This window comes from Ascaphus truei, chromosome 3 (assembly GCF_040206685.1).
Source record: "Ascaphus truei isolate aAscTru1 chromosome 3, aAscTru1.hap1, whole genome shotgun sequence".
Taxonomy (NCBI): Eukaryota; Metazoa; Chordata; class Amphibia; order Anura; family Ascaphidae; genus Ascaphus; species Ascaphus truei.
In genome coordinates this window covers 83037887-83062693 of record NC_134485.1, presented here as the reverse complement: position 1 = coordinate 83062693, position 24807 = coordinate 83037887, and the positions used below count along the sequence as shown (strand labels likewise).

The window sequence follows — 24807 nt, the reverse complement described above, 5'->3', positions numbered from 1 at the left end:
TGTGTCTTGCAGAGGGGGCGGGGCCAGAAGATCCGTGCTGCTGCTTCTATGTGTCTGTGTCTTGTAGAGGGGGCGGGGCTTCTCTCTGCACACAGACAGCCCCTCCTTCTCTTCCTGTCTGCTTCCCGTTTTCAGCAGCATGGGGGTTTGGGGGATCGGAGCATGTCGCCCCCCCCAGGTGAAATTGTGGACTGATTAAGTATGTGTGTGTGTGTTGTGGTGGTGGGGGGGGGGGGGGGGGGGGGGAGTGATTGTGTGTGTGTTGTTGGTGGTGGTGGGGGGGGGGGAGTGATTGAGTGTGTGTGTGGGGGGAGATTGAGTGTGGGGATTGTGTGATTGTGTGTGTGGGGGGGATTGTGTGTGTGTGTGTGTGTGTGGGGGGGGGGGGATTGTGTGTGTGTGTGTGGTGGGGGGGGGATTGTGTGTGTGTGTGTGTGGGGGGGGATTGTGTGTGTGTGTGGGGGGGGGTTGTGTGTGTGGGGGGGGATTGTGTGTGTGTGTGTGGGGGGGGGGATTGTGTGTGTGTGTGTGTGGGGGGGATTGTGTGTGTGTGGGGGGGGGGATTGTGTGTGTGTGTGTGGGGGGGGGGATTGTGTGTGTGTGTGGGGGGGGGATTGTGTGTGTGTGTGGGGGGGATTGAGTTTGCCCCCCCTCCCTGCTCTTTGCCCCCCCTCCTGCCCTTGCCTTGCCCCCCCCCCTCCCTGCCCTTTGCCCCCCCCTCCCTGCTTTTTGCCCCCCCCTCCCTGCCCTTTGCCCCCCCTCCCTGCCCTTTGCCCCCCCCCCCTGCCCTTTGCCCCCCCCCTCCCTGCCCTTTGCCCCCCCCTCCCTGCCCTTTGCCCCCCCCTTCCACTCCATGCCCCCTGCCCTTCCACGTCCGGGGCAACGCCGGGTATATCAGCTAGTATATATATATATATATATATATATATATATATGTATATATATATGTGTATGTTCTTCCGTATTAGGTGATACCTTTTCCATTTGGACTAACAATTTATGTCATAGAGCAAGCTTTCAAGAGTTTTCCTCTCTTTCGCAGGTCAGAGAAAACTCTCGAAAGCTTGTCCTATGGACCTAAATTGTTAGTCCAAATAAAAAAGGTATTGCCTAATACTGAAAAACTCATCTATTCTGCACTATCGCAACTGGACTAACACGGCTATTTCATTTTTTATTTTTATATATATAAAAAAACAAAGATAAGCCTGCAACTAACGAGAAAAAGTAACAAAAATTGCTTAAATCAAAAGATAAAGTGACACTGATAATTAAATAAATCAATAACAGCCTAATCACGGTGCTGAGGACAGGTATATATAGAAACCAAAACAAAAAAGAAGAAAGTGTCCCACTAAAAGCACTCAAGCAAAATAGAATAATAAATTGAATTTATTCATAGAAAAACATGGATCACACAAAAAATAAAACAGTCCCTAAAGAACCCCCCAGGCATATATTCTAACCCAAACATGAGAAAGAATGTACCAAAATATATTATAAGCAGTCAAACGACCCAATATATATATATATTAAAGAACACAGGGCAGAAAAAAGATAAATCTGCTCCTATGGTTTAAAGACCGGCCGGTCAAGAAAATTAATCTAAAAAGAGACTGCTGAATCCTGAACCTAAATACAGCTAAACACTACTACAATAGATCAGTGCTAATGCAGTACCACTATGATCACACAAATGAGGCATATAATGTATATGTATAATCCCTAGAGCAGTAATATAAACTGTAATACAAAAACCAGTAAGCTCTAAAAGGTCCAGAGATGGTACAATGGTCCAGAGATGGTACAATGCAAAATTCACAAAGTGAAGTGTCCAGCTGAGGTCCACAGCAGAGGGGGGGGATCCCTGGTGAGGGCAAACACACATTCTTTCTCATGTTTGGTTAGAATATATGCCTGAGGGGTTCTTTAGGGACTGTTTTATTTTTTGTGTGATCCATGTTTTTCTATGAATAAATTCAATTTATTATTCTATTTTGCTTGAGTACTTTAAGTGGGGCACTTTCTTCTTTTTTCTTTTGGTCTATATATATATATATATATATACAGTGCTTGACAAATCACCCAAAAATCTACTCGCCGAACCAAAAAATCTACTCGCCACCTAGTCCCGCCTCTAATCCCGCCCCTGCCCCCAACCCGCCTCTAATCCCGCCCCCAGTCCCTCATTTAAAAAAAAACAAATTCCTAGTAAGAACATTCGTTTTTGACATTAGTTTATTTATTGTATTACATTATACTACAATTAGTCGTGTGTGTGTGTGTGTGTGTGTGTGTGTGTGTGTGTGTGTGTGTGTATAAATGTCGAATCTAGAAAAAAAAAAGCCAGAATATTTAAAGCAGCTGATCCGCAGTCCCTCAATGTCCAGGTACCCTCATTCCGGCAATGTTATACATTGGAGGGGATGTGTTCCCTACCTGTCTTCTGGTTAGGGGGGGGGGGGGATTTCCGATGTCTTCAGTGTGAAGCTTGAGTCAGATCTGGAAGTAAGCAGTATAGGTTATTTCAGTGTAGTATAGAGCAGTTAAGATATATAGGGGTAAATAAGATATCCAGATCCCGAGTGTGGGGGAGAGAGAGAGTGTGGGGGAGAGAGAGAGTGTGGGGGAGAGAGAGAGAGTGTGGGGGGGGAGAGAGAGAGAGTGTGGGGGAGAGAGAGAGAGAGAGAGAGTGTGGGGGAGAGAGAGAGAGTGTGGGGGAGAGAGAGAGAGTGTGGGGGAGAGAGAGAGAGAGTGTGGGGAGAGAGAGAGAGAGAGTGTGGGGAGAGAGAGAGAGAGAGTGGGAGAGAGAGAGAGAGAGAGAGTGGGGGAGAGAGAGAGAGGGAGAGAGAGAGAGAGAGAGTGGGGGAGAGAGAGAGTGGGGGAGAGAGAGAGAGAGAGTGGGGGAGAGAGAGAGAGAGTGGGGGAGAGAGAGAGAGAGAGAGAGAGAGAGAGAGTGGGGACAGAGAGAGAGAGAGAGTGGGGGAGAGAGAGAGAGAGTCAGGGAGAGAGAGAGAGAGTGGGGGGGAGAGAGAGAGAGAGTGGGGGAGAGAGAGAGAGTGTGGGGGGGAGAGAGAGAGAGAGAGTGGGGGAGAGAGAGTGGGAGAGAGAGAGTGGGAGTGGGAGAGAGAGAGTGAGAGAGAGAGAGTGGGAGAGAGAGAGTGAGAGAGAGTGGGAGAGAGAGAGAGAGAGTGGGAGAGAGAGAGAGGGAGAGAGAGAGAGTGGGAGAGCGAGGGAGTGGGAGAGCGAGAGTGGGAGAGGGAGAGAGTGGGAGAGAGAGAGTGGGAGTGGGAGAGAGAGTGGGAGAGAGAGAGAGTGAGAGAGAGTGGGAGAGAAAGTGGGAGAGAGAGAGAGAGAGAGAGAGAGAGAGAGTGGAGAGAGAGAGTGAGAGAGAGGGTGGGAGAGAGAGAGAGAGAGAGAGGGTGGGAGAGAGAGAGAGAGGGTGGGAGAGAGAGAGAGGGTGGGGGAGAGAGAGGGTGGGGGAGAGAGAGGGTTGGGGAGAGAGAGGGTGGGAGAGAGAGAGAGGGTGGGAGAGAGAGGGTGGGAGAGAGAGAGAGAGGGTGGGGGAGAGAGAGAGAGAGAGGGTGGGAGAGAGAGAGAGAGAGAGGGTGGGAGAGAGAGAGAGAGAGAGGGTGGGAGAGAGAGAGAGAGAGAGAGGGTGGGAGAGAGAGAAAGAGAGGGTGGGAGAGAGAAAGAGAGGGTGGGAGAGAGAAAGAGAGGGTGGGAGAGAGAGACAGATAGAGAGTCAGAGAGACGGATAGAGAGAGACAGAGAGACGGATAAAGAGAGACAGAGAGACGGAGAGAGAGAGACGGAGAGAGAGAGACTAAGGCTGGGGCCATAGAGGGGTGAGCAGTTTGGAACCGCGCTGACGCTGAGGCTCGCCTGCTGAAATCTGCGCGATTTCATGCCCATGCAGGCGAGCCAGCGGGCGCGATCGGGAGACGGGGGGAGACTGACGGAGGCTGGGCAGTGACGTCGCTGGGCCAATCCCCCGCGACGCACCGACGTCAACGTCATGGCGCCGTGACGTTGACGCTGCTCCGCGCTGATTGGATGTTTTCAGCCGACAGTGCTCTGAAAAACAGTTTTGCTGTCGGCTGAAAAATCCAGCGCCTCAGCACGCCTGCGGACGCTCGCGTGAGCCCCCTCTCAAGGCATCCTCATTGAGGATGCAGGGGCTCAGCACGGAGCGTCCGCACGGCTCAGCGCGGCCTGTCCTTCTATGGACTCGGCCAGAGAGCCAGAGAGAGAGAGACACAGAAAAAGAGAGACACACAGAAAAAGAGAGACACACAGAAAAAGAGAGACACACAGAAAAAGAGAGACACACAGAAAAAGAGAGACAGAGAGAGAGAATGTGAGACAAAGACAGAGAGAGTGCGAGGGCGAGAATGCGAGGGCGAGGGCGACACAGGGAGAAGGCGAGGGCGACACAGGGAGAGGGTGACACTCACAGACACACAGACACGCAGAGACACACTCACGCAGAGACACTCAGAGACACACACTCACTCAGGCACACTCAGACACACTCACTCAGACACGCAGAGACACACACGCAGAGACACACTCACTCAGAGACACACTCACTCAGAGACACTCAGAGACACACACACACAGACACACACACACAGACACACACACACAGACACACACACACAGGCACACTCACTCAGACACACACGCAGAGACACACACGCAGAGACACTCATGCAGAGACACACTCAGAGACACACTCACTCAGAGACACACTCACTCAGAACACTCAGAGACACACACTCGCTCTGACACACACACACACACACACACACAGACACACAGGCACACACACACAGACACACTCACTCACAGACACTCACTCACTCACAGACACTCACTCACTCACAGACAGACACAGACACTCACTCTGTCACTCACACACACACTCACCGGGTCGCACGCGGCAGCAGGCCCCTCCGCACGGCAGCAGGCCCCTCCTTAAGGCAGCAGGCCCCTCCGCACGGCAGCAGGCCCCTCCGCACGGCGGCAGCAGGCCCCTCCGCACGGCGGCAGCAGGCCCCTCCCCCCCCGAAGCACGCTCCCCGAACACCAAGCGGGGATCGGGGGCAGGTGATTAGGGGGAGATCATGCGCAGGAGGCGCGCACGGGGGAAGCTGGGTTGGCGCTTCCCCCTCCGTCCCACGTGGGTTGCGCGCGGGGCTTGCTTTGGGCTTCCCCCTCCGTCCCACGTAGGGAGCGGAGGGGGGAGGGAGCGGAGGGGGCTAGATTGTGCGCGGCGCTTGTTTTGGGCTTCCCCCTCCGTCCCACATGGGGAGCGGGGGGGGGGGGTGAGGGTGCGGGGGATTCTGGGTTGCTGGGGGGGGCAGGCAGCGGGCCCACAGGCAGCACAGAGGGCAGGACACCCTGCTTGCCCTGTGCATGCGCGCCGGTACCAAGGAAATTGCCGCCATTTTTTTTTTTTACTTTTTTTAAAAATGTAATGAACAGGCACCCGGCCGGGCTCCCCCTGACTCACGGGAGGAGATCAGGAGGGGGAGGAGATCAGGGGAAGGAGCTCTTCCCCGCGTTAACCCAATCAGGGAGGGAGATTATTTATTTATTAAAAAAAAAAAAAAAAAAATTTGGCAGGAGCAGGGGAATTCATAGAGCTGCAGCACGGATCGCCAGCGGCCTAAATCCACTCGCAACGGGCGAGTGGTTATCATTATTTGTCGAGCACTGTATATATATATATATATATAGTGTTCGACAAATCACCCAAAAATCTACTCGCCCAACCAAAAAATCTACTCGCCACCTAGTCCCGCCCCCAACACCGCTTTAAAATAAAATATATAAATAAAATACATGTAATAAATTCCTTGATAAAGGTCCCGTTTGTGGACCGAAACGTTGGAATGATGTCTTGTTGATTCAATACAATATTTGATTACCATTTGGAGTGCTGCCTCTGATATTTCATCTTGATGCGGTATCTTATTGCCTATATATATATATATAGAAACGGTGGGTGACACACACAGAGGGTGGGTGATACACAGAGAGAGAGAGAGAGGGTGACTGACTGACTGGGGCGGGGGGATGACTGGGGGGGGTGACTGATGGGGCGGGGGGGGTGACTGATGGGGCGGGGGGGGTGACTGACTGGTGGGGAGGGTGACTGACTGGGGGGGGTGACTGACGGGGGGGTGATTGACTGGGGGGGGTGACTGACTGGGGGGGTGACTGATGGGGGGGGTGACTGACTGGGGGGGGTGACTGACAGGGGGGGTGACTGACGGGGGGGGTGACTGACTGGGGGGGAGGTGACTGATTGGGGGGGGAGGTGACTGATTGGGGGGGAGGTAACTGATTGGGGGGGAAGTGACTCATTGGGGGGGAAGTGACTAATTGGGGGGGAGGTGACTGACTGGGGGGGGGGGTGACTGACTGGGGGGGGTGACTGACGGGGGGTTGACTGACTGGGGAGGGGTGACGGGGGGGGTGACTGACTGGGGGGGAGGTGACTCATTGGGGGGGAGGTGACTGATTGGGGGGGAAGTGACTCATTGGGGGGAAGTGACTCATTGGGGGGAGGTGACTGATTGAGGGGGAGGTGACTGATTGGGGGGGAGGTGACTGATTGGGGGGGGGGTGAATGATTGGGGGGGAGGTTACTGATTGGGGGGGTACCTCTGGTGTCACACACACATACTCCCATACGCACATACACATTCTCGCACACACACACACACCCATTCACACACACACACACGGGGGAGGCAAGGCCGCGACCAGCACCACCACCACGCTCCTCCCCCACCCACCCGCGCCCATCTCCCACTTGTGTGGGGGGGGGGGCAGGCCGACATCCCCCCATACCTCATGCGGGCGTAATGGAAGCTTTGGGGAGGCAGGGTGGGTGGGAGGAACGTGGCGAGGTATCCCCCAGTGGGCGCCCCAGGGGACAGTCAGCCCTGCCGTGTCCGCCACTACCCTGCTCCCCTTGCCGGCTTGTCGTCACAGTGCGCGGCCAAGCAGCTTTGCAGACTGCTTCTTCCCCCCAGCCCGCGGCGTCATGAAGCTAGCTGGCGGGGAGGCGGCAGGTTAGGTGGGAGTCACGTGGTGAGGGCCGAGGCCCCCCCGCACGCCAACCGGGCTGCAACAGTGGGGACCTCCCGCCCCGGGCAGTGATCGGTGGATCGGGGGAAAGGGAGCAGGGGAAGGGGACAGGAGAGCTAACGCGGAGGCGCAGAGGGCCGCGGTGGGGAGTAGGGAGCCATGTGGGGACCAGGGGGATCGCAGGGAAGGAGCAGAGGGGCCGCAGCATGCAGAGATTGGAGAGTACTTACTCTCCAACAGATGTCCGGGCAGAAAGAATGGCCGCTCGTTGGGGGCGCGCCAATCAGCTGTCAGGTAGGCAGGGAAAATTTCAGCGCGAACGGGGGAAATTAAAAAAAAAAAAAAACGCGTGTGCTGCTTGGGTCAATATTTACTCACCCGGAGGTTAAATCCACACGCCCCGGGCGTGTAAATGTATAGCATTGTCGAACACTGTGTATATATATATATACATATATATATATATATAAATAAAATATCCTATCGTTCCCTAAGGGGGTGACATTGCCAATGGATAATGAAGTTATTCGTGCCTGTGACAATGCCTACACATTCTGCACTGAATGAAGCTCAATTCTCTATTATCCCAGAAATATGCGGCAGTCCATTTGGTGCTGTGTTATTCAGTTGAGTCCCCAGCTTCTCTCCAGCCAGCTTTGACTGATGGGAAAATGATGCTCTGTGACAGGCATCTGAGCCATGCAACCACCGTTTAACTCATCAGTCTAGAAATCGCTGGGGCTCTCCAGGCATGGACAGTTCCACCTTCGCCTCAATTGTTTTTTTTTTTTTTTCCCTATGTATTATTTATGCTGTCTGGCATCTTCTCCAAATAATGTGACCAAATCAGGTCTGAACTATAAACCAATAGGTGGTAAAATTAGACTATTTGGGGGCTGCTTATCAGGTGAGATAAATGGGCTCTATAAATAAATCTTGCGTTACCAGTGTGAACTTTTGCTTGCATTTGTCAAGTGCAAATGACTAATAGTACTCCTGTCATTTCTGTAGTTTGTGACACGGCCCTGGAGCACATCCTAATTCGAGAGAAGTGAAACAATGTTAGGGTTTGATTCTTGCAATATTAGAGATGCAGAAGGACCGTCGTGGTTCAGTTCCTTTAATAAAATTGTCATTTATGTTTTTTAAAAATGACAAAAAAACATTCAAGGCGCTGCTTTTTGTTCAATAAAAATGTGCAGAAGCTAAAGAAATGTAGGAAAAAAGGGTTTGTGATGCAAAGATTGTGTTAGCTCCACTAAAAAGTGGTTGTTAACACTTCCCAATATGGTATAGGAGATAATAAGAATATTTGTATAATATTTGTTCACCATCTGATTGTTTTTGTCAATTTTGACATATTTAAAAATGTCTGACAATTCTGTCTAAAGCTAATTAGACCTTTTGCCCCTTAACTGCTAAAGTTGCATTCAATGCATTCATTTACTTTGCATTCGTTAGACTTTGCAGGGCTCATCAGTGAAGGGGTAATATCTTTAGTGACTAAGCTGTAATAGAGCCATAGTATACTTGAACACTAGACCTATGGGGTTCCCAAAGCTCTGTACACTATAATTTAATCTATGAATAACTCTCTTGTTGGGCCATGTTAAATGTATCCCAACTTGCAAAGTATCTATATAACAAGAAAGTATATACTGTAGTAGTATCTTGGTGGTTTTTTTTCACCCTTATCCATTGTGAGCTAACACAATAAATTAATTTCTATTTGGAATTGCCTTGGTATTTTTTATTGTCTTATGCCTGGACTTTGGCTGTGCTCCGTACTACTATACACTTTTCTTTCTACTCATCAACGGATTGCACGCCCTAGAGTGACTGGATTACCCTGGCAGGATGTTGGCAGGTAATGGGGCTATAGCCCTGTATTAAATTACCTTATGCTGAATATTCACTGTATCATCACTTATGGAGGAAAGTATTGTGACCAATTATTGTGGTTGTCAAGTGGACACAATTAGGTCCTTATCTCTCCTGAATTACATATTATATGGACTGCCTTACTTGGGACATCTATACAGCACTCCGGACACTTTGGGATTTAATATCACTATCTGGATAGAGTACACATAGGATTTTTGAGCACTTGCAACCAATCATACTATCTATATAACAAACCTTCAAATGTGTACATAACCATGAAAAATATCTAAAAAAAGATAAACATTTAAATCAATGCCCATTGTAACTGATTACAATTATGCATTATAAAAAGGTATTATGTTCAACCTAAAATAATATGAGGTAGTACAGCTTGGCTATAAATATATGACTGCAAGCTTAGCAATAGTGTACAATGTCATGCAGTAGCTGCAAAGGCAAATAAGATCTTATCTTGCATCCAACGGGCAATGGATGGAAGGGAAGTAAACATAATTATGCCCCTTTACAAAGCACTAGTAAGACCACACCTTGAATATGGAGTACAATTTTGGGCACGAATCCTAAGAAAAGACATTATGGGAACTAGAGAGAGTGCAGAGAAGAGCCACCAAATTAATAAAGTTGATGGACAATCTAACTTATGAGGAGAGGCTAGCTAAATTAGTTGTATTTACATTAGAAAAGAGGCGTCTAAGAGGGGATATGATAACTATAAACAAATATATTTGGGGACAATACAAGGAGCTTTCAAAAGAACTATTCCTCCCACGGGCAGTACAAAGGACTCGGGGGCCATCCCTTAAGGTTGGAGGAAAGGAAATCATACCAGCAACAAAGGAAAGGGTTCTTTACAGTAAGGGCAGTTAAAATGTGGAATTCATTACCCATGGAGACTGTGATGGCAGATACAATAGATTTGTTAAAAAAAAGGTTGGACATCTTTTTAGATGGGAAAGGTATACAGGGATATACCAAATAAGTATACAGGGGAAGGATGTTGATCCAGGGATTAATCCGATTGCCAATTCTTGGAGTAAGGAAGGAATTATTTTTTCCCCTTAATGGGTTTTTTTGTTTGCCTTCCTCTGGATCAATAAGTAAGTATATATATAGGATAAAGTATCTGTTGCCTAAATTTAGCATAGGTTGAACTTGATGGACGGAAGTCTTTTTTTGACCCTCATCTACTATGTAACTATGATTACCTTTGTTTTGTATTGTGGGATTTGTGTTTTCTCCACGATATGTTTTTTGATATTATTTTTTAATAGGCTATGTTTGGGATAATATTCATTAGTTCACATTATGTTCACATATGTCTATTATTGCCATGGTGCAACTGAAGATTCCACTGAAGATTTGTAAAAATATACAATCATAAGAAAAAGAATATTATCGCTATTACTTTAAGATCTAAGAATAAGAGTATGGCCCTTTAATGGCATTGATATTGAATAAGAGCAATATTAAGATACGTGAAGAGTCACTGCTGATTACTGTTCCTGTAAGATAATTAATAATCAGAATATATATAAATATTACTGGATCAATAAGTAAGTATAGATATAGGATAAAGTATTTGTTGTCTAAATTTAGCATAGGTTGAACTTGATGGACCTACGTCTTTTTTCAACCTCATCTACTATGTAACTATGTAACTACTTTGAGAAATTTGAATACAGTAAAATCCAGTTACAATGAGCATTTATTTTAGCCTTTTATAAATGTTTTAAGGTTTATATGCACATTGGAAGGTTTGTTAGGATAATATTGTGTATATTATTGATGTATAACACATTTTTGATTCAATTATGTAGAATTTATGTGACGCCAAGTGTGACATAATTTTGGCGACCGAAAGAAGGATTGCGATTGATCCAAAGTGGTGTACCATGGGTATAAGATGTATCACTGTGTTGACAGAGGGATACCATTTATTTTTTATTCACCTTATGAAGGGGTTAAAAATCCAACACAGATACTGAAGGTGTTAAAAATCCAACACAGATACTGAAGGTCTGTGAATCTTGATTTGTTGTGCGGCGAAGACATTTTCTATATATATTGTATCCCCACGGGAAGGAGGGTTGAGCTCCTACTAATTCTCCGAACCGACACCGTGGAAGACAGCTATAATGAGAGTATACAGTAAGTGGGTGCGAAAAGAACTACTGCTGCTTTTAACTTTCAAAGAATCTACAGATCACTGAATAACTGATATATCAATAACCAAAATAAAATACAGTTCACTTATTCCTCACTTATTCTTTGATATCATGCGCATAAGTAAATTTAATTTTTATGTCTTTTTCTGTTTCATACAAAGAAGCAAAAATATTACTGTACTTTAGCCCTTTGCTGCTGTGTTAACCTGAAAAGTAAAGTGGTGTTTCAATATCTATGTCTCTTTCTCACAGTGGATGCCATTCAAGCCGCTAGTTCAGTCTTTGTAGAAAATTTCACGTCCAACAACCCTACTTCTGCGGATACACCACCAAGCTTACCAACCCCAACACAGAGAAAGGCCAGAAGATCGAGTCTGGTGAGCATGAACAGTGAGATGTCGGGGTCTTCAGAAAGCCTGCCCTCGGCAAAGATCGCCAACAGTAAGGACTTTATTGTACTATAGTGTATTTATAAAGTGCCCTCTTTATTTGTGTCCTGCGTGCAGGAAAGAAGATATCTTTTAGAGGATATAACAGTTCATGAGAATCTGTGCTGGGCCACCGGATAGTCTTTCTGAAATATCTCCAGGCTTAAGATATGTACATTTCTCGGCATCAGTAAACATCCACTTAGATCTTTAGAGAAAGCCTTACACTTTGAAAGAGGGCCATAGGATGTGATAGAGCCCTAGAGAGTCTTGGGCTGTGAGAGAGAATGCTCTATGATTTGAAACAGCACTGTAGGCTTTTAGAGAGGGTCATTGGCTGTTCTTGTTGTGGTGAATAATTCATTTGTTTGTTGAATATCATAAATACTTAAACAAAATATATAAAAGAAAAGCATACAGTGTAGTATTTAGGAATATATCCAACATAAAAAAGTTAAGTATTGCACGAGCAGAAAAGTAGATAAAATCAAGCTTATCATAGATAGACCAAGGATAGTAGACAAGCCCTTGCATATCAGCACCCGGTTGGATGTAGTAGTCACAGCCGGTGGGTAGTCCCACAGTTCATGGCTCCATGGCAGATGTGATGATGTACCACATGTGCACTCAGGGATATCGGTTGCGCTCCCTCTGTCTCCGTCCACCCGTTCTGGGACGCTTAATTAAGCCTTCACCGTTATCTGTGCAAGAAGAAAGTCCAGAGAGCGTCCTGTATTAGGCTACACGCCAATCCTTTTAAGTTCAGGACAAATGGGCTACAATCAGTAATGGCTGTAGCAACACTCAATCAAAGGGTTGTCAAAGTATAACACAAAGTATATCCAACGTGTTTGTAGCTGGTTGCTACATCATCAGGGAATACCTTAACAGTGATTAATCCATTTATTTCAACACATTCTCAGTCTGTGATTGGCCAACAGTACAGGTGTAATTAATTATTAGTAGAACATCGCTAGTGAACTAATGGTTTAGATACAAACTAAAAAACAGTTAAAACTTAAATATTACATAGTACAGTATATAGTGATATAAAACACTTTAAAATAAACATATACGGTATAAATTTGGAAAACCATATTTAATAAACATTTAAAAAAATCTGAGCCTAACCACCGTCTGCTACCATGACACAGGACCGGGTGCGGATGCGTGAGGACCTGTCTATTATCTGTGGAGTAGCTGTCTTCATGGCCAGCTATGATAATTGATCATTAATTTAATAAACTTTTGAAGTGAAACTTCTTTGCTGGCAGCTAGAGTTTTGATAGAAAAAATCCCTTGTGTTGTAACAAAATTCCATGACGGAAGTGACGTCACTGCTGGCAGAAGAGGCCATCAGTGATGTTGGGGGAGGGAGGGGAAACACACACGCACACACACACACACGTACGTTGTAGGCAGCGCATGGGCAGAGGATGTTGTAAACTGTGCCGGGCAAGATCGCCCCAGGAACCAGCTCGATTGGGCAGTTGTATGGGCGATGCAGTGATAAGAGATCGGAGTAGGTCTTGCTGAAAACATCCCGGAAATCCGTGTATGCCTCTGGAAGAGTAGAGGGAAGAGGGGGAGGTATTTCCAAGCCTGCAAGAAGGGTAGCGGGAATGCCTTGTTCCGGGGGGACTTGCCACTGGATAGGAACCCGGTCCGTCCAATCGATGCACGGGTTATTCTTCTGGAGCCAGGGCAGGCCGAGGATCACTTGGACCATGGGGGAGTGGAAAACATTGAACGAGAGGCGTTTGCTATGGCCGTCCTTCGTGGACAAGGTAAGTAGAGGGGTCTCCAGCGAGATGAAGGTCGGCTGTAGAGGACGTCCATGGATGGCCTCCAAGCCTATGGGTGACTTCCTCTGGATCATGGGATATGTTATTCAAGGTGGCGAACCTCTGGTCAATGAAATTCCCTCCAGATCCCGAGTCAAGGAAGGCCGAGGTGGAGACCAGGAAATCAGTACCCTCCAGGGTAATCGGTAACATAATCCTTTTAGGGAATTCTTCCTTGGAAAGGGGGCAAGAAGTGATCGTACCCAGGGAGAGCCCCACATTACTCACTGGTATCTTCGTTTCCCAGCCTCAGTGGACAAGCGCGTACCTGATGCTCTGGGGATACACAGTAAAAGCAGAGGCCCTCATTCCTACGACGAATCCTCTCTGCACCCCGAAGTTGCTGACTGCCAATCTGCATTGGTTCGGAAGTGTCTGGAGGTGGTAGGATAGCCGGAGGATTCCTGAAAGACATGGGAGGAACCGGGAAGGATACAGGAGTAACTAACCGGGGACGCTGGCGTACATGTCGTCTCTGTTGCAGGCGCTGGTCAACCCGTATGCAAAGAGAAATCAACTCCTCCAAGGACTCTGGTCGAGGTTGAGTTGCGAGTTCGTCCTTCACAGGTTCGGACAACCCCAGCCATTATACAGCAACCAAAGCCTCCTCATTCCACGGGATCTCCACCGCGATGGTCCGAAATTCTAAAGCGTATTTCGCTACGGAACTATGACCCTGGGCCAGGTACATGCGAGCAGGAGCTGCAGTATCCGAGCGAGACGGAGTGTCGAACACCTGTTGGAACTCCCTCTTGAAGCGGGGGTAATCCGTGGTAAGCTCAGGCTGTACATCCCACATGGGAGAGGCCCAGGCCAGGGCACTTCCTGTCAAAAGCGAAAAAAATATAGCCCACCTTGGAGCGATCAGAGGTGAAGTGACTAGGGGTCAGTTCAAATTGGATCTCACACTGGGTAAGGAACCCACGACAAGCCTGGGGGTCTACGGAGTATGACTTGGGTGCAGGAATTTTAGGTTCCGAGGCGGTAGCCCCTTCATGAATGGGCGGGGTGAGGCGCGGAGTGAGTGGTACTCTGGTGGGTATCTCCTGAAGTGTAAGGTTTGAGAGTTGCTGCGTGAGTGTGGCTACTTGATCTCCAAGAGTCTGACAATGTTGTGCCAGTGCCGTCAGTATTTGGTTCATGTCCAGGGGGGGGGTCTGCGTCGGTTGGGCTCTGCATAATGTCACGCTGTTCTGCCCGCAGACCAGACTAACCCCCAATACTGAGGTGGAAAGTGAGTAACCACGCACCCGCATAAGTGAGAGCGTGCCCGGAGTGTGGATTGGTTGTGTGGACAAGGTCAGGGGTACCAGGGAAGGTAAAGTACTTGCCAGATCCGGGCGTAGAGAAGGTGCCGTAGTAAGGTCCGAAGCCAGAGGTCGAGGATAACAGAGTTCCGGGAAGTGAAGGTCCAAGTGCCGAGTTCAAGGGATCCAAGAGATAAACGTGGTCGAGTGGAAACCGGGGTCGTAGAGCCAGAGAGGGACGGAAGACAAGCCGAATCGGTAATGAAGCTGAAACTGAGAGAGGGCTAGGCACAGTGAATAACAGCACAAGGCAGACGAACTATGCAAAGCGAGGTTGGAGAGGAACCACGGGGGTTATAAAGTGAGGAGGACCAATGGGAGGAAGGGACGGAGCAGAGGCGCGCCCAGGAGCCCTTTGTGATAGGGCAGGGGTTAATGGCCTGGTTTGTTGCGGGAAGGTGATGGGAGGAGCTGAGCCTGAGAGCGGAGCTGGCCGGGGGGCGGAGTTACCTGGCCGGTGCAGTGCATAAATTAAGTTGCGCGGCATGCGCCCTGTAAGTGGAGCAACCATAAGTCCTGCGTCGGTGGTGTGCGTGCAAGCCGCGGGGGGCGGAGGAGCGGGCTGAGGCGCCAAGCAAGGACGGAGGAGACCGCAGCAAGCGGTACAGGTAAGGAAGGGCAGCGCCGAAGGCGGCGTGTGCCCCGAGTCCTGACACTCACACTCACTCACACTCACGAAATACACAGTTAGTATTAATATAGAAGTGCAAATTGCTTAAACGGTGGTGTGTGCAGAGCACGCGCGTTCAAAGTCAAACTTCTTTGCGTTTTGTCACAGAAATTGTGTTTTGATTTGTAATTAAAAACAGCACCATCTCAAATACAATTTCTGTGACAAAACAGTAACAGAAGACAAAGAAGTTTCACAGATGGACTGTACCACTTTCTTCCCCTAGCTGGCCGATTTTCCGTACCTACTCTTAGGCCTAACACCTCATTTATTTTCCTAATTTAAGGTACCTTTGTCTATCTCAAATTCTTTAGTTGACAAAAAAGGGACATAGCCTGTGTAATATTAGCAGAAAGGTTATTTTATAGGATAGGAGTGACCATGGTTGAAGAATTGGCAGCAGGCTATGGTTCATTGATAAGCATCTCACACTGTAGGAGAGAGCTCAGAATTTAGGGAGAGATATACAGGTTTTTGGAAAAGACCGTAGATATTTACACAGAATCCACAGCTTTATTCTTCCTCTTCTCTCTTCTGTGTCTCTAAGAGACTCTTTGTATCTTAAAAATCAACTAGAGCAAGTTTAGAGCTTGGTTCATATCCCATTTCTTATTCTAGTGATACAGGAGTAGTATTTAGTGATTATTCCTGCTACTTTACACAATGGCTCTGTATTACTGGCTCAATGAACTATCAACAAATAATGGAGTGTAAACCCTGAACCCAAACCAGGGAAATAACTTTATCCTGACCCAACTGGTTAACTGAAAATACTGTACGGATAAGAGAAGCTAGTTAGTGTATAACATGTACAGCAATAAATATGAATAATTGTCATGCTTGTCCATTAAAAATAGCATACCATGTAAATTATTCCTTACGTTTTGAAATAACATTTGAGTTCATATTGTGTGGGGTTCCTAGTCCTGCTTTACCTGCTGTATGTATCCTGTTACCCAATAGATCATCAAAACGGATTCCATGGGACATTAAGTGACTACTTTGTCTTATGACTATGCCCCAAACCTTGGTTCAGGATATATACTTACATATACTTACATATACTCTTACAAGGATGTAAAATGCTAGGTGCTCTACACTACAAACAATAAACCAAGTGAAACCTCTGCCGGGCGATAATAAGATATTTCCTTTCTGTGTTTTTTTTTTGTCCAGTTACAGCTAACTGGTGGGGGACAAAGCGCATTGACTATGCATTATATTGCCCTGATGTACTCACTGCTTTTCCAACCGTAGCTCTGCCCCATCTTTTTCATGCAAGCTACTGGGAATCAACTGATGTGGTGGCCTTCATTCTGAGACAGGTAATAAATACTGTAGGTCCTCTCGTCACACAGTAAACCATATGGCAAACACTTTCATAATAATATTAAGCAAAGAAGATTCCCCTAACATAAACTCAGATATGCACTCGCTTTTTGTTCTTTTTATTACACTAATTCTTAAACTCTTCCTCAAGCAATTATGCACTAGCTGAAGTGGGAGCTCTAAAACTGGGGGAAATTCGAAGCACAACATAGCACCAGGTTAATCAAAGATGGTTTATTTTCCTTCGGTGGAACTGGTCTTTTTGCAGGCAGGAGACTGATACATAATCCTTTGATATGTCCCCAAGAATGAACTGCATGATAAAATTGAGATATTATAAATTATTGGGAGGCTGAAAAAAGTAGATCTTTGGTAGCCTTTTGGGGAACAAATATTTTTCTCCCTTTTGTAGATTGTAATAAAAGTGGAATATTGTAACCAATGTATTTGTGGCATACTGCTGCAGCTGTTGCTTTTGGAAAATGTACACCATTGATTTTTGTTGTAATGAAAGCGAAACAATCAGAAATGTTTAGACTACTAAAGTGCCTTATTGAAGATAGCTCCAGATTTCAGGACAAATTATGTCATATTCCAGAAAATGTGTTTCAAAACGAGAGTGCAGGATTCTTCTGAGGATTTGGTTACCTAGTAAATAAATCGGAAATGACTGACAGGGACTCTGCCTGTTTAATACACCTAATAGTTACTATTGGTATCTTAGTAATGATTATTATGTATTAGAATGCAGTGCAAATAAACAGTTTGTCAAGCTTGTGGCTCTTAAATATAATCAGTGATATTTTTTCATTAAAAATACAAATACTATATTAACGTATAAAATATACCAATTAAGTGCAACTAAATAAACAATAAATACTGTGCTTTAAGTGATAAATACACCCCAATATAATTGAAATTGCAGCTCAAACCCTAATTTCAGATTGTTTTCTCAATCTGTGAATGTTGCAGATGTCCAGATATATTATCTGTATTATAATGCAGACTTGCATTATTTATGGTTACTTATGTCGCAATTATTAGTGATTGGGGAAATGCTTTGTGATTCTTGTTTACTATTTATCAAGCAAGATTAGTTATTGCTATGCATGCCTATGGGTTATGATTATGCATTGCAATAACGTACACAGGCCTTGGACTTTTCTTGGATGCCAGCCTATAGATTTGAATTATTGATGGTCTTTTCAAACATGGCTAATTTTGCAACAACTCGGGCAGACTGAGATGTCAATGTCCTCCTTGATCACTCTTCACTGTCTTTCAGCTTATGAGGTATGAGAGTGTCCAGATCCAGCAGAAGGAAGGAATTGACTCAATTAATTTGAGCCCCTCCAGTCGACAGGAGAAATGGCTTCGGAAGAGGAACCATGTCAAGCTGCGTGTACGTCACCAACTGCACAATCAGAATGACTAGTATTTTAATAGCGTAATTTTTTAATCCCAGAAGTCAACATTAAAATATTAATAAAGCCTTTTAACAAGCTTTTCCTTGTTTCTACATAGTTACACATGGGTGTTAAATGGTTGTAGTTAAAGTGGTAGAGTTAAGGATTTTTACTTACTGTATATAATACCAATACCTATAGAAAGAAAAAAGTAGAAAGGCTACTGAGGTCTTTATCCGGATGCAATACATTTAAAGTAAAGTGTGTTGTCATTTTCAGAATGTAACAGCCAATCACAGAGTCAATGATGTCATTGCTGTGGAAAGTGGGCCTCAGGTCTTGATTGGTCGATTCATGTATGGCCCACTGGACATGGTAGCTCTTACTGGAGAGAAGGTATGTGTCACGTTTGTTTATGGAGGTGTAGTGGTATAGCACAGCTGAAGACCACAACTAATTTTCAGTCCAGTTTTAGTCTGCACAGATGAATTTATTATTGTTTGAGTATTCCCCCTTGTTGCTTGGCATGATGAAATTCAAATATTCTTATGTACTTCATAACCTATTATGTGCACTGGATTAGAGGACTGGGTCCGGAATTAACACAATTTTGTCCATAAAAAAAGTCCATATGTGGTTGATGCTTCCTCTTCGAGAGGTTTCCCAAAACTCTTTGATACAAAAGAACGGCAGTGGGATAGAAGAGCACAAATAGACCACTCTATGGTGCAGGTACATTTATTCAAACTATTTACATTTTAAAACAATGTAGTATTCACACTCACAAGTAAGGTGCTTGCACTCAAGCACAAAGATCTGGCAATCAAGTGAGTGGGATGGTTGTTTCTTCAATAGGCAAATGTCTCCATAAATCCTTTACCCCCTCTTCCCTGTGTAAATACTGCTGGAGCTGCTGCTTTCTGTCGCACACGATTACTTCCGGGTTCTTAGTGATGATATCACATCGTCATGGAGATGTCTCATAGTCTCTGAATCCCCAGCTGAATCCTTCCTTCTCCTTTAGCCATGCCCTACGCGTTTCACAGACACCCTGTCTGCTTAATCAGGAGCATAAGGGCTGTTATATACTGTGCGCGCCTGTGCGAAGGCGCGTGCATGTGCCCCACACGTTTTGTGTGTGTACTGTGCGCGAGTGAGGTACTGTGTGTGTGTATGTATATATGTGTGTGTGTGTGTGTGTGTGTGTGTGTGTGTGTGCGTGTGTGTGTGTGTGTGTGTGTGTGTGTGTGTGTATCTGTGTGTGTTTAAATACGGTTTCAAATAAATTAATAAATAAATAAATCCTTTAATAATTTTTTAAATAACATTGTACACACACACACACACACACATATATACATACATTTTCAGCAGCAGTAGTGGCGCAAATTCTTTTTCTCATCTTCCCCCCCTGTCGGCCGGTTCCACGCACACTACCGTGTGCGGTGCGGCACCATTATAGAATGGCTGACTAACCTCAGCCAACTAAAACTTCCGCGCACGCTATAGAACCGGCCTAAGAGTGTGTACTCGCAAGGGTTTGTACAGAGTTATACTGTATAGGGAGAAGGAGTGGCTCAGTGAGTAAAGACACTGACATGCACTGAGTTACACTGAGTTTGAAGTGGGGAACCTGGTTCAATTCCCAGTGTTGGCTCCTTGTGACCTTGGGCAAGTCACTTGATCTCCCTGTGCCTCAGGCACCAAAAACATAGATTGTAAGCTCCACGGGGCAGGGACCTGTGCCTGCAAAATGTCTCTGTAAAGCGCTACGTAAAACTAGCAGCGCTATACAAGAACATGTTCTTCTTCTTATTATTATTATATACCCTGACCCACTAAATCATTTTAACCCTTGGTGTGCCTACTCTGATAAAGTAGTTCAACATCATAATGATGGACATAATATTTAGTCAATTACTATGGATATATGTACTACATTAAGGTTATAGATACACAATTAAATAAATAATTAATAACAAACAATTAGATTCATGATCTAATAATTATATAAACACCATACATATTATATTACTGTATACAGTATTACTAATTTGGATAATATCATAAAACCACAAAGGAGGATATATGCACAAATAGTAAAGATGAAAGGGATTCTTGAGGAATTACACTTTAAATCTTAATAGGCAATCTAAATAAAAAAGCCAAAAATTAAGATATTACGAATATTGTATAAGTCCTTATAAAAATGGGGATAAAAAGTAAGTTCAAAATTGAAAATTAAAATGTATATACAATTAGAATTTCAGAAAGGCTGCGTAATCAATATCTATGCTTAGCCCAATAGGGGTTAATGTTTGAAGCTTATTGAGCTACAAAGTAGCCCTTCTACATAATAATTTGTTCAGTCGATTCCCTCCTCTAGGACCCATGGATACACATTCAATTCCTCTCATTTTGAGACCAATTGTACTGCAATTTTGAAAATCTGAAGAATGTTTAGATACACTATGCAGTAGGAAACCCTTTTCGATATTCCTTTTATGTTTTATAAATCGTTCTTTTAAGGATCTTTTTGTTCTCCCTACATATTAGAGCCCACAAGGGTATTCCAATAAGTATACCACATAGTTCGTTTGGCAGTTTAAAAATGGTTTCATCTTATACTCTTTTTTTGTCTTCTTAGAAGAAAACGTTGTATTGTTTTTGACCGAAAATGAACAAGTGACAAATTTCTTTCCACATTTAAAAAAGCCTTGAGGTTTAATTGGAATTCCAACTCTGATTGTTAGTATTATTACATATCTTTTTTCGCTTTAGTTCCATAGGTGCTTGTACGCTTATATGGTTTCTGTTTTTCCTTATAAGTTATTATCGGTTTCTCTGGGAGAATATTGGATCATTTAATAATATAGGCAATGTCTATTCAAATTGTTTTTTAATTTGCAGTGCACCCTCACTAAATTTAGTTATAAATCGAGGTGCATTCTCATTACGAATCCTTCTTATTGTTTCGTTTTTATGATTATTAATCAAATCCTCCCTCTTGAGCTCACTAGCTTTTGCCAAGGATGAATCAATTAAATCTGGATCCTAATTTTTTTTTTTAGTGATTCTTTAAAACGCATGCATCGGTCTCAAAGTCACTCACGTGAATAAATGCATCTAACCCTTTGATATTGGCTAAAAGGAATTTTACTGATCCAATTTCGATGCTTCCAAATGGCGATTACAGTCCACGGTCTTCCTAAAGATTTTACTGTGTATCTTTCCATCTAATTGGAAGAGCTCTAAATCAAGAAATTTAATTTTGATCAAATCATTGCTATGTGTAAAATGTAATCTAAGATTGTTCAATTCTAAATAAGATAAAAATTCTTCTAAAATTGTTTTATCCTCTCTACACATAAAAATAGTCTAGAAATCTCCACCCAAAAATTATATTGTTAAAAAAAAAGGATTATTATTCAAATGAAAAGGTGCTCCCAGTATCCCAAACATAAATTGGCATAGCTGGGAGCACATTTTGTCCCCATTGCCGTCACACATTGTTTTAAATAGAAGTCTTCATCAAAATAAAAATAATTGTGGGTCAGTATAAATTTGATACTATTAATTATAAAAATTCTTTGTAATTCTGGGAGATTCCCATCCACATTTAAAAAATACATAATTGCTTCAATTCCTTATGTTCTATAAAAGTATAAAGGGAGGAGACATCACAGGAAACCCATATATAATCTTTCTCCTATCTTAAATCTTGAATAAGTTGCATTAAGTAGATTGTATCCTTAAGATAGGAGGGTGATATCTATACCAGAGGTTGTAGGTATGAATCAATATATTGGGAACGGTGTGTAGTAAGAGCTCCCATCCCCAATATTATGGGTCTACCTGTGTAACGGACATGCTCGCCACAAACCAGGACAGGACCACAGGGCCATGGTGGGGATATGGAAACACCGACCTGGAGCCGTGGAGCTGGGATCCGGATTGCAGATTCCGTAGTCGTGGGTAGCCAGGTCAGGGTTGGACAGAGCACCGTAATCGATATCCAGGCAGTGGTCAAGGCAGGCGGCACAGGAGCGATGGTCGGGATCACAGGCTGGGGTCGGCACCAGGGAAGGCTTCAGCATAGGGGATTCAGCACAGTGAAGGCCTCTGGAAAGAGAAGGCTTCAGCACAGGGAAGGCCTCAGGAAAGAGAGGGCTTCAGCACAGGGACTTCAGCGCAGGGAAGGCCTCAGGAACAGAGAAGGCTTCAGCACAGGGAAGCCCTCAGGAAGCAGAATAGGACTCTGGAAGCAGGATAGGCCTCAGGAAGCAGGATAGGCCTCTGGAAGCAGGATAGGCTTCAGGTAAGTCAAAGCAGAGATGCTTGTGACAAGCACAGGTTCCAATGAATATGCTCAGCCCCTTCCTGGGGGAAGACACTGACCCTAAATAGTGTGGAGAGCCAGTAGGTGCAGGACTGCACAGAAGGCAGCAACAAGGCAGATTGAAATTTAAGTCCAGGAACAGCTGTCGCCAATCACTTAGTCCAGGGAGAGGTTTGCCAGGAACCTCTACAGCCATGTAAGGGTGAGTTCCAGCTAAACCGTGGACCAGAACCCTTACATCCTGGAGGTATTTCTACATTTTTACGTGTCTTTGGCAAATGATAAAATATAGCTAGAATGGGATTTTCAATTAATAGAAATTGGAATTCTGATCGTTTTAAAAATCCTAAATCTCTGACTTCAGTCAAATTTTTTTTTTGCTCCATTAAGTACTCATTAGTAGGGTTATTTTTTTTAAATACATTTTGGAATCCCCCAATGGTCTGAATGCATCTCATGTATTCTTCCTTCTCCTGGATTACTATCCCACCTTCTTTGTAAGCTTGTCTAATTATGATCATCTCATTTTCCATTAGGGATTTTAATGTACATCTCTCTCCTTTGATGTTAAATTGTTTTTTGAAAACTTGATTTCTTTTTATTACATAATTTCTTTCGTTCTTGATTCACTATCTGTGAAAATGTTTCTATGGCGGTCCCCTTTGATTTCACTTGTGAGTGTGAAAACTGCATTGTTTTTCATTGTTAATTGTTTGAATAAATGTGACAAAGTTGACCATTAGGGTTGGTTAAATAAAATGGACTACAAAAATATTTTAAGAACAAATTGAAACTGTCATTTGGGTTGGTTATCCGCATTAAAAAGGAAGTTTCAGTGAGTTTAAACTCTGAAAATGTTTGGTTAATCTTGGAGGTAGGTGGCAACTCTATTGTATATACTTGTTCTAAGAACTCTGGTAACCTGTTCTGTACCCTTTAGGTGGACATTCTAATCATGACTGAGCCATCCACAGGCAGGTGGGTGTACTTTGAAACGGAGATATCAAACAGCAGCGGACGAGTGTCCCACAGCGTCCCAAAGGATAAGAGGGTTGGTGTGGGAGTTTACCCCATCAAGATGGTTGTAAGGTGAGTTATAAGGTGGCTAATAGGTTAGGCATCTGTCTATTTGTAATATCATTAACTCTACCATAACTCTTTGTTCAAAAGAGGATTTTCTTGTCAAATATGATGGCAAAAAATGACACTGCTCAAAAGGCAAACCCCAACTTTGCGGCCATACACAAACTATGAACAATTACACTGTTACACAAGCTGAAATGCCAAGCTCTCACCTTTAAGGGACCTTAAAGAAAAAGAAGGTTACAGCCCTCCAAGAATGTATACATACATAGAATAATCATCTCAGATTTGTTGACATTCGGATACCTTGTAAATTGTACTCTGTAGGGGTTATTCGTTAAAGTGTGATAAAGCAGATCAGGAAATACTGCATAGACATTCCCATTGATCTGAATAGGAGTTTCCGTGTTGTGGTGACCGATCGGCACTATTCCACTGTAATAAATAATCTCTGGTTTCTCTAAACCTGTAACAATGCTGCCCACAGAAAGAGGTTATTGGTCATAGGAGTGGAAAGGTGAAAGGTACCGTATTATAGCTTTACTGCTATTTGGTTTTGTCACGGAAACTTATGACAAGATATAACAAACACCAAATATCTGGGTTGAACTGAACGAGGCTTAGATATAATAAAATATATTTATTCCTTAAACAGGTGAACACAGCAATATAGTGCAATTAACAGGCAAGAAGGTAACACTTACTTAGGGTTGGGGAATGGAGAAGTATCAGCTAGCAATTCTCCAGCAATCCGGTGACATTCAAGATGAAATCAGAAGAACAACAACTGTAGGGTTGACACAGTTTATATACCTTTGTAACCCTATTCTTAACATTGAATACAGACTATTGGTGAACAATTATCTGTATCCAATCCCTAACGTGGAAACACAGTTTAACCCATGCCCCCCAGCTAGTTAGCCCATGTGTACTGGGACTCTGAGGGTCTTATTTCTGTAGCCCCATAATTAAATCAGGGGCGACGACCAGCCTACCAGATGAAGTATCTGGCAGGATCTTCATTGTTTGTAGGTGTAGATACACAGGCGGCACACTTTATTTGAGTGTGGCTCATTCCGCAAGCCGGGATATGTCCCGGCTTGCGAGCCGGTGATGCGCGGTCACGCGTCATCGGGTGCCTGTGCCGCCCGAGGGAGCCCTGGTGTCGCGCGGATGTGAGGACGGCGGCGGGACGTTCCGGGGGACCCGGCAGACCCGGTGAGGAGA

The 24807-nt window shown here is 44.6% G+C and overlaps 1 protein-coding gene across 3 annotated transcripts in view; it reads left to right on the top strand.

Moving 5' to 3' along the window:
* The window catches only part of PITPNM3 (PITPNM family member 3), a 462376-nt gene that overhangs the window by 422569 nt on the left and 15000 nt on the right, over positions 1-24807 (top strand). For all 3 annotated transcript variants that reach the window (XM_075594415.1, XM_075594416.1, XM_075594417.1), the window contains 5 exons: positions 11427-11615; positions 16600-16748; positions 18038-18154; positions 18438-18554; positions 23438-23586. In XM_075594415.1, the coding sequence (XP_075450530.1) occupies positions 11427-11615; positions 16600-16748; positions 18038-18154; positions 18438-18554; positions 23438-23586 (721 nt within the window). The remainder of the gene's footprint in view (positions 1-11426; positions 11616-16599; positions 16749-18037; positions 18155-18437; positions 18555-23437; positions 23587-24807) is intronic.